Source organism: Merops nubicus, unplaced genomic scaffold, assembly GCF_000691845.1.
Source record: "Merops nubicus isolate BGI_N331 unplaced genomic scaffold, ASM69184v1 scaffold45130, whole genome shotgun sequence".
NCBI lineage: Eukaryota > Metazoa > Chordata > Aves > Coraciiformes > Meropidae > Merops > Merops nubicus.
In genome coordinates this window covers 1-10,548 of record NW_008581706.1, presented here as the reverse complement: position 1 = coordinate 10,548, position 10,548 = coordinate 1, and the positions used below count along the sequence as shown (strand labels likewise).

General features: G+C 41.1%; 1 protein-coding gene across 2 annotated transcripts; it reads right to left on the bottom strand.

Moving 5' to 3' along the window:
- Positions 1-1,603: 1,603 nt before the first annotated feature.
- LDHB (lactate dehydrogenase B) lies at positions 1,604-10,505 on the bottom strand. Of its 2 annotated transcripts, XM_008935319.1 has the most exons (7): positions 10,374-10,505; positions 6,564-6,681; positions 5,877-6,050; positions 4,802-4,975; positions 3,393-3,510; positions 2,644-2,767; positions 1,604-1,949 (listed from the first exon to the last, which is right to left on the bottom strand). In XM_008935319.1, the coding sequence occupies exons 1-7, from the start codon at positions 10,497-10,499 to the stop codon at positions 1,782-1,784; spliced, it is 1,002 nt and encodes a 333-aa protein (XP_008933567.1). In that variant the 5' UTR covers positions 10,500-10,505; the 3' UTR covers positions 1,604-1,781. The 2 variants fall into 2 exon arrangements, with proteins under 2 accessions (XP_008933567.1, XP_008933575.1); XM_008935327.1 differs by lacking the exon at positions 5,877-6,050 and having other exon boundaries at positions 10,374-10,499.
- Between the last annotated feature and the right edge of the window lie 43 nt (positions 10,506-10,548).

The following is a 10,548-nucleotide window of genomic DNA, read 5'->3' as shown; positions in this document are numbered from 1 at the left end:
TAAACAAACCATATAAGGAGATAAACATTCATCTTTTATGTTCAGAAAAACACCCAGGGTTATCTTTTAGAGATAAAGTACTACAGCAATATAGTTATAATGTGATTGCTATGAAAGTATATTATGGCTAGACTCCAAGTGACAAGGTGGTTGGCTGGTTTGTGTAAGAATACCCAGGAAAGTTATTGTACAACCATGCGACTGCAATGAAGATACAAGGTTGTATGATAGGAGTACTAACAAAAAATAATTACAAGATAATTAAGGTACTTGTATTTGGCTTACAAATACTAGTGACTGCAAAATAGAATCCAAAAAGCCTGTTTAAAAATCTCAAAATTCCCTAGACTGAGACACTTATTTAACAATTTTGAACCTATTGACTAATTGCCCCCAGCACAAGAAGAGCTGTTGGGAGTTTTAACCAAAAAAAAAGAAAAAACACACCCCAAAACCAAACCAACACACAAACAAAACCACATACACTTTATGGACTGAAGGGCTTGAAGGAATGGTTGACAGACACCAGGTGACAGTATCTTCCCAGCTCAAGCACTGATTACTATGTTCTTTTCAGGATGTCCCAGCCTACTTTGGGTCTCAGTTTGCTGACCACAGAACAAGGTATGACTCTGACTTTAATGGCTCAGCAACACCCACTGACACCATCAGGAACAAACCCAGGTTTATTTTAGCCAAGTGATTGTTAAAAAAAAACAATAATCACAATTCACAATCGGATGGGAAAAGGTCCCATTGTCCTCTAAGACATCTGATACCTCTTCCTGCATATCAATTTCAAGAATCCTAAAGTGTCCCACAACATAGCTGTCAATTGGTTCATTAACCAAGAAGAGCATAAATAAGAACAAAGCCAGGAAAGAGCTGTGCAAGGCAGCCAGCTAAATGTGCTCAGGTGGAAATTGCAAAGAGCAGCAGCTTATGCCATTTACCTCATGGCAGCTGATGATGAACTTCCCAGGAACTTAAGCTGCTCTATCCAGGTGTGGAAAGCCTTCCAGTAAGATCCCCACTCACAGCGAGTTACAGGTAGACACTGGTTTTCCCATCCCCATCAGGGAAGAAGTCTGGCAGCTGAGTAGAAGACAACTCCCAAGGTCTCCCCTTTGTGAACACTGTCACCAGCATCCCATGCTGTTGCACTAACTGCACACTACTTACCAAATCACAGGGTAAGAGATCTTGCAATGGGACAGCACTTGCAGCATCTCTTTTAAAAGGAGCTACAAAAATTAAGCTACTTGCTTGTTAAAGCATTTGGATCCACTACTGAAAAGCATTTTATTTGGGCTAGAAAAGCCTCTTGAACTGCTCCAACTTAGTCTCAGACCATCTGTTATGGAACAAGACTTGCAGGCCTCTGAAATATGATACAAGACAGATTGATTTGATACAGGTTGTCCCCTGGGCACTTAAGTTGAGCAGTTCTAGGCATCCCAAGCAAGTAGTGTCTATTTTATTGTGAATATTCCATAACTGTAAAGTGATTAAGAAGTAAAACTTCAGTGTATTTTAAATCTGTTCTCCCCCCGCCAAGGCAATTTAAATATTGAAAAGAAGTCACTAGGACAACAAGGAAACATGCCTGAAAGATGCTTTATTTGTTCATAAGGCCTGAGTGTTACAACAAGCATCAAGTTTAGCTACTGTGAACAAAGCTCAGTCTGGAAGAACATTAAATGTTAACCATAAATGTATAGTGAGTAGAGGCCACATTTGCACACGATTGTTTTCTATTGCTGGAATCTAACATTCATGAATTACAGATCTTTGAGATCTTTCTGGATGTTCCACAGTGTCTCTGCACTCTTCTTCAGCTGAGCCACCTCATCATCCTTCAGCTTTTGGTTGATTACACTTGTCAATCCAGAGCCACCTAGGACTGCAGGCAGGCTCAGGAAAACATCATTCTCAATGCCATACATGCCCTGCCACAAAAAAAAACAAGAGAGATCACTCAGACATGAATCCACCATCCCAGTTGTGCTGTTAGTTTATACAACAGGAAACCTTTCTAAGAGCTGAGCTCAAGACTATCGTTTTGCAACCCGCAGAAAAATTTCTGTCAGAATATATTTGGGAAAATAAAAAGTGCAGAGCTGTTTTAGACCAACTGATTGGCAACACTGAGGTGGCCGATTTCAGGAACTCCTACGTCCAAACCCCTCACTTTTATTTCTATTCAGCAACTAGCTGCCAAAATTCACAGACCTAGATTATGGCAGGTCTTTTTTCCTGCTGTAGAGGGAGCAGTAATCAGCCTGCTCAGGAGTCCTTGCTGCACCAGAGGTTATACAGCTGGTACAGACCAGATGAAGCCAGTTACACCAGCTATAAAAGGACACAGGTCTGGGCCTCCATGAAGCTTTCTATTTTTGCACTGAAACTTTTTCAATGAATCTGGCATTACAGCATTGGGTAGAGTACAGAGAACTTAGTTGTAGCTTCAGACTTGTGAGAAGGGTATGGCTGGGAGGTCAGACTAGAAAAAAAATTGTAGTAATAAGCTCCCATTTTACATTCAAAGTAGTTTTACAAAACTTTGTTCAGCACCTTGCCACCTGAGACTGTTTAGCTCTTCCATAACAAGAACTAGAACATCAATTAGGCAGCACTTCTTACCTTTACCATTGTTGAGACTGAATGAACCCGGCACAAGTTCTTCAGCATGGACTCACAGAGGTCAGCAACACTCAGGCCAATAGCCCAGTTTGTGTATCCCTTAAGTTTGATGACCTCATAGGCACTAAGGAAATATGGAAATACAGTTGCATTAAGATGTCTTCAAGGCACTGTGTGAACTCTATGTCTTAAAATGGGTGAATATTTCCCAATACAAAAAAACAACCCCGGAAACTCCTCTGACATGCATTGTAAGTTTTGGAATTAAAGTGTGGGTGCAAGACTTACATATTTCAGCATAAGAGGATAAAGTATAAGTCTACATTAACATACATGTATAATAAAGAGGCCCTGTTGTTCTCCCAGGATTAGCTGAAAAGAAAAATAGCTTCCATCTATGAACAGTTCTTCATGACAAGCAGAAAAATACACACCTACAACTGAAGGTCTCTGCTGAAGTCAGTGGCACAACCACCGAGTGCATTTGGCCCAGGTAAACATTTAAAAATAAAGCCATGCACGACCTACATACATATCCTATAGCATATATTAAGTGGCTATGCTATGCAATAGCTAGTCTTGCTGCAGGATAGTAAAGCTCACCAACTGAAATCCTGCATTTTTGCCTTTAAACCAGGAGCTCCACTTGTGCAACCCTCTAACTAAAAGGGCATGAAAGCTGCAGCAGGATGGAGAGGCACTGACAAGGAGGCAGCGTGCAGAATGGCTATTTTAGGCATCACATATACCTTTCAACCACTTGCTTGTGGACTTCCTTCCAGTTCTCTTTATCCTTGTCAGTTCCCATGGCAGGATTCAGCTCCTGGAGAGAAACACCTGCCACATTAACTCCGCTCCAAACAGCCACTGCAACAGAGAGAGGACATCAGTTCCAACAGCACTTGGGAATTCCCCCTCCACTTTTCCAATCTAAGATAACTGGAAACCAAGTAAAAGCCAGAACCACAATGTTTGAGGCAGATTAAGACTTCATTAAGTACAGTTAGTTTTGAGAACCTGGTGGGGGGTCAAGTGTGAGCCTCATTCAGTAATGACATGAGTCAAATGCAGCACATGAACAACACACCTCTCAGTCCTTTGAAGGTGCAGACAGCTGCTTTTGAAGTCAGAAGCCTCAAATGCTACCAAAAAGGCACATCTTAGCTGTACAGCCTTTTCACACTAATGTTACTCAAGAATTCCAGCAGGTATATATTTGCTGTCCCACTAATCAGTATCAGATTTGACCTTCAAGAATTCTCCTCTTACTTCCCTGAATAACAGGACAGCAATATGCAAATTTGGAATATCAAGAGGGGAATTTGCACATCTCCCTTTATACTGGAAGCTCACAGGCAGACTCATTCTCTGCTCCTGTGAGGCAACAAGGAATTCTTATCTCCTTCAAAGCAAAAGCAGCTGCAGCACCACAGCAAGACAAGCTCTGTGTATGCTCAGCCAGGCTCTGCTTTCATCAGTGCAGGGCTGGCTTCAGGAAATACTGGGTTTGAGCAGACACTGTACTTTGATCAAATGCAGTGGGACATTGAAGAAGTTTCTCCCTTAGAAATACACAGCACTAAAATATAAAGCAGTGTCAATCTCCATAGATGTTATGCTGCATCACTTCAGGCTTAAAATACCTGAACTGAATTAAGACAAATAAGATTCCTGGATTTTATATGGCTTTAAAACCATCTTCTCTCTGTTAAATAGCATTGAGGAAAGTGATAAAAAAAGGTAAGAGATTATTTGTTAGCCTGAGTCTGAATTGCTGGCTTTTTCTACTACTAACAAGCTCTACCACTGACCTAAAAAGAGCTAATATTGGTTTCAGAGAACTGTGCTACAGGCTACATTATGATACTACTTCTGTTTATCCTCAGGTTTTGGAGTAAGTTGTAGCCTTTAGGATGCAACTTCAGCTAATATAATCAGCCTTTTCAGCTGAGGGTTTAATCACATGACCACAATCACTTTTGTTGCAAATGTCCACCTAGATTTCCAGACTTGTCTCAGCCCTAATCTTCACCAAACTGCAGCAAAGTGCTACCAGAGCTCAGCTGCAGCTGTTCTTTCAGAGTTTTATACCACTCCTTAGGCCTCAAGTTCTAACACTGTATTGCTTATTCCCCAGGAGGTCAGAACTGCTCCTTACCACTGGAATCACCATGTTCTCCCAAGATCCAGCCGTGGCAGCTGGTTGGGTGGATGCCAAGTCTCTCAGCCATCAGATAGCGAAATCTAGCTGTGTCTAGATTGCAGCCACTTCCAATCACACGGTGTTTGGGCAGGCCACTCAGCTTCCATGTGACATAGGTTAATATATCCACTGAAAAGAAGAACATGTTTAGTAAATGGAACCATCCACATACATCGAGAATGCTCCAACTGTTACTTTACTGCAAGTAGCAGGGCAATCAGGAAGACTCAAAACACAGTTGTGCTCATTGCCCCAAGTATTTTAGGTCTGACTGTTTGGAGGATTAAAATGAATGCACTGCTTGAAATTCAGGACCCATCAAGCTACTGCTCAAGGAAAACTGAGGAAGGTCTTTGGGGATTAGTATCCTAGCAGCTAAAATTGGATGCACATTTTTTGTCACACCTAAAACCCTAGGGCATCCAGAATCAGGACTGAACTCATACAGTTAAAATATTCAAAGAATTTCCTGAAGTAACCTTCAGAAGAATGACCTTGCACTTCATCATCACAGTAAGAGGTAAAGCAATTTCCAGTGAAACATGTTTTGAGATTCAGGTATTTTATTTCTAGTTGCTCTACTTGAGAAGTCTATAGGTTTCAATTCAGCCTTGCTCAAACAGGAACAGTGTGATGTGAAAAAACAGAGTCAAGCATTTAAAACTGCTGTTTGTTAGTTGTATTTGCACAGTAGCTATGTGCTTATTACACTAGTACAAACAGTTTAAAAGCCAAATGGGTATCTCTTTTAGAAAAATTTCAAACTACCTACTGCTTAAGCCAAAGTATGTACAGAACTGGCATATTTACCCCAGGGAATGCCTTTAAAATACAGATACCATGAGAAGTTCTGAATAAAGAAAGCATTGGAAAGTGTGTCTCTATTCTGCTGTTAGCAGATACATGGCAGATGCCCCCACTGCGCTACTAAGTTTCAACATTCAATTTGTGTTTGAGAAGACTGATAGAATAAACCACCAATTCTCTGACAAACAGAATCTGTAAGTCTCCTAGGAAAAGACTGCCTTACCTGGGTTGGAAACTACCAGGATGGTGCAGTTGGGGCTGTATTTCATGATCTGAGGAATGATGAATTTGAAGACATTCACATTCCTCTGAACCAGGTTGAGGCGACTTTCCCCCTCTTGCTGACGAACCCCTGCAGTTACTACCACAATCCTGGAGTTGGCTGTGACAGCATAGTCTGCAAAAGAGCATGGGGAAGAAGAGGCAGAATGTGTTAAACAGGCTTACCACTGATTTCAGTAACTCTGTGTTCACACAGATACTATGGGTAGCTTCTCCACTGTGCACACCTTCAAACCCCTAACACGCGAGTCACTGCTATTAAAGCCAGCACCACCTTTTAACATTGTCCTGATATGTCCATGTCAGTCTTGAGAGTACATTCAACCCCCCTGAATCTCATTTCCTCTATCCAAATAATACTATTTCTTCAACATCAAAGAGGTACTAAGAGTGTCATTAAAATCAATTTTACCTAGCAAACCCAAAACTGTAAAGTGGCCATTAGAGATGCAAGAGAGACCAGATTAAGAGCTACTCCCACTGTTACAGTGTTCATCCGAACTCTCATCCCTTCATATACTTTTAGCTTTTCAATGCCAAATTCTTAGAGTTCTCCAGAATTACACAACTAATGCTCCACTATTAAGCAAATTCACAGACCATTAGTATTAAAGAAAGCGAGGTTCACCTTTGTCAGCCACAATCTTGTGAGTGTGAAGGAACAAGCTCCCATGCTGCAGATCCATCATTTCTCCTTTGAGTTTGTCTTCCAAAACATCAACCAGAGCAAGCTCATCACAAAGATCCTGCAAACACCACCATTTGCAGGAGTCAGCAAGGCAGTTAATTTGCACTTTGAAGTTACTCCCCAGTGGAACTGTATCACATTTTAAATTAAGATGTTACACAGCTGAAAGTACCTCTTCTCCAAAAGCAAACCAGGAGCACATCTTGGTGTTCTGATGTATTTCACAGTAAGAAAGTCACAGGCTACTGCAGCACAGGCTGATGAAACTCATTCAGACTTTTCAAAAGAGGCATTATTTGTGGGAAGCTGGAGTGCACAACTAACCCTTGGCTAGCAAGGCACTTCATGATTTAGTGTCTCAGGGGTAAAGCTGCATCTTCCAGGGTTGTAACAAACCCTCCAAATCTGTCCAGCAAGTAGGCCTTTTTTCAATACCTTACAGAACACACCACAGTTATCAAGTATTCTCTTACCAATTAATTTCACAAAAATATAGAACAGGAACAGACTTATCTTCCTCAACACTAAAAATAGTATCAGGAGAAAATAGATTCTTCATCTAATCTTCCTCTACTAGAGCTAGCACCCTGTATTTCCTTTGCAGAAGAGAAGCAGGTTTAGCCATGTGTGCTTGCTGTCCAGCCAGGTTAAGTTGGGACACAGTGTCACAGTTTCACAACAGGAAACCAGTGAAATGTGGAGGTGGAGGGAAATGGCATTTTGCTCCAAGGGAAAGTTTTCCTGCCTTTTTTGACAGACGTGTTTACTGCCCTTGTATATTCTACTTTACTTAAAGGCTTCTCATTCATTAAATTCTACTGCAATTCAAATTACTGCTTCTATTTTCCTAGGTACCTACATCCCACGTAAAAGAAGTTAAGGCCATTTTTATGCTACTGAAAACATTACTGCAACCAAGCTTCTTCATTTATTTTTTATATAAAGGTAGCACTCATTACTTCACACAGAAATATAACTAGCATTAACTAAACTACTTTGAACACCCAACAGTAAATACATCCCTCCACATGAAAAATACTGCACAACAGCAGGCATGTTAAGTTTTATTTTCATTCTTTCAAGGAGCCAGCTCTCCCTGAAACAGAAGAGCACCTGGAATAGCTCCAATGACTAACTTCATGAATTTGCATCAGTGTTGCCTAGAGAATAATTCAGCTCATTATTAGCACACACAGCAATGAATTCTACACAGTCACTCAAGGCAGCTTAAAATATTCTCATTGAGAACAGCTGACCTGGAGCTGTGGGGATGTTTCAGTTTCTAAAACAGTATTGCAACATCAGTGACTTGTCTCTAACCCAGAGGGAGCTAAAAATAACCACTTTGGAAGTTCTACCATCAGACAAATTTATATGCTAATTACTACACCAGTAAAATGAAAACAGTATTAGAACATTTTAATTTTATAAAATTGAAAGCCATCTAAAACTCAACTGCATCTACATGTTAAAGTAGAGGAAATTAAGTGCAAAATTTTATGCCATGAAGTAACAAAAAGACATCTGGGGAGCCAACTATCTTTCACAAGTCAAAGTCACATCATAGTGGTCAACAGCCAGCTGAATAAGTCAGTGGTGTGCCTGGGTAGCCAAGAGCACCCTGGCTTGTATCAGAAATAGTGTGGCCAGCAGGACTAGGGAAGTTATTGTCCTGCTCTACTCAGCACTGGTGAGATCATGCCTCAAATACAGTGTTCAGTTTTGGGCCTCTCACTACAAGGACATTGAGGTCCTGGAGCATGTCCAACAAAGGGCAACAAAGCTCATGAGGGGTTTAGAGAACAAGTCTTATGAGTAGCAGCTGAGGGAACTGGCATTGTTTAGTCTAGAGAAATGGAGGCTGAGAGGAGACCTCATCACTCCCTACAACTGCCTGAAAGGAGGATGTTACCTGGGAGAAGAGACCAACCCAAACTTCACTACAAGTGACAGGAAATGGGAAAAACTTCACTGCACGAGCTGTAAAGCACTGGAACAGGCTGCCCAGCACAGTGGTAGAGACACCATCCCTGGAGGTATTTTAAAAAGATGTGTTGCTTAGGGACATGGTTTAGTATTGGACTTGGCAGTGCTGGGCTAATGGTTACACCCTTTGATAGGTAGGTATATGACTTGGTAATGTTACAGGTCTCAACAATTCTATGATTCTAATTCAGTGACAAGAACCAGTTTTGTTATAAAATGTTTTATGCTGCAGCTTATACTTTTGAGAAAACAAGAGAGCAGAAGCCTGACTGAAATGAACTCCATCATGTCAGAATCCAGGCAGGTAAAAATTTTAAATCAGTTTTCTCTGGGTTTGGTACCTACAGCTCATTAGTAATAAAACTTTGTGGCTAGATTTCTGAAAGCACAATTTGATCCTGCAGAGAGCAGCATATTAAACAGCCAAATGCTGGATTGTAGTGAAGTTTGTGGTAACTTCATCTGTCTCCCTGGCTGCCAACCTTAGAGGTTACAGTACTCCTTCAAAAACAAATTAGTTCAGACCACAAGAGGCAAACACTTGCTAAAAAAAAAAAAAAACAAAAAAAAACCTCACCCACTCCCACAAAGTCCACAATGAATTGTCACTGTTTTTCCATTCAATTTCTGCTTCAGTTACATAGTTCAAAAAACTTTGTGACTTTCACATCAGTACTTGGTTACACTGTGGCTTTTTCTTACTGTCAGTTTTTCCTCTCTCACAAGGCTTGAGTATGAGAAAGTGAAGGTTTCATGATTAAAACACCAGTACTTGAAACAAGCATCCTCAAGATAGGACGAAGGTAGAAGGGTCACCTCCAAATAAAATACAGCTTTAGTAATAGGTTTAAGACTTTTGGTCTCACTGTGAGCTACTAGATTTAAAATCTGACCCTGCAAGTTGGTAGGGCATAACTGTTTCTGCCTTCTTTAAAAAAAAAAAAAACAAAACAAAACAAACACAAACCTACCTGCAGTTCCCATTTGCCTTTTTAAGAGTGTAAGGAGTCCAATTTAACTCATTCACAATAATCTCCAAAAACAAAGTGCAAAGTACAAGAGATCCTTGCTGCACAATAAGCCCTTACTCTGCTCAGACTTCAATATGAGATTTGCCAAAAACCCCAGAAACTAGTAACACAAAAGTGAGGTTAACCCTTAAGTCTATTCCTCTATTTTTAGGAAAACTAGCTAAAGCCTCTCTGAAAACAATAAAGACATATAACCAAGCAATAAGAGCTTAGGGGAAATAAAGCCTACTGGCTTTATCCCCTACTGAAGAGGACAGCAGTACTTTCAGTTATTACAGCACCCATGCTTTAAAAGAGCAAAAAGCAAACATGCATTGCTCTGATTCCTATCTCTTATTTCACATGGATTTCTTCTGTCTGCATTCTTGGCCCAGCAGAGCTCTCCCACCAGCAAACTCCAGCTTTATTTGGGAGGAATATGAAAATTAATAAGAGAAAGAAAAGTGCAGCAGGCCCTTCAGAGCCATTGCTCACTACATTTCCCCAGCAGCCTGCAATATAACTGCGCTTAATGAGAGATTTATTGCTAAGCACAGATGGAAAGGTGAGAGAACAAGGAGAAATGAATGGAGGTCAGCCTTGCATGAACAGTGCAGCTTCTTGCTTACAGGAATTGCAAATGATTCCTTCCTGCACTACCCTACCCAATTTCCCACCACTTGCTAAGACAAATAGGCAGCACCGAACGTTACAGCAGCGGGAACTTGAAGAGCAGATTGTCCTTGAGCTGTACCTTTCCAAGGAGGCTGATAGCACAGGCCATCCCAACCTGACCAACCCCCACAACAGTTATCTTGTTGTTTGGGGTCGCGGGTCCCGCCGCGATGGTGGTCATCAGCTTCTCCTTGAGAGTCGCCATTGTGTCCTGTGAAGAGAGACAGGAAGATGTGGTTTGAAGCAAGGCGGGG

Excerpts from the sequence above, each read along its gene's own strand:
- LDHB (XM_008935319.1), bottom strand. The coding sequence starts at position 10,499 with ATGGCGACTCTCAAGGAGAAGCTGATGACCACCATCGCGGCGGGACCC. Across the intron at positions 3,511-4,801 it reads AGAACATGGTGATTCCAGTG|TGGCTGTTTGGAGCGGAGTT; the intron begins GTAAGGAGCAGT and ends TCTCTGTTGCAG. Across the intron at positions 1,950-2,643 it reads CAGTCTCAACAATGGTAAAG|GGCATGTATGGCATTGAGAA; the intron begins GTAAGAAGTGCT and ends TTTTTGTGGCAG.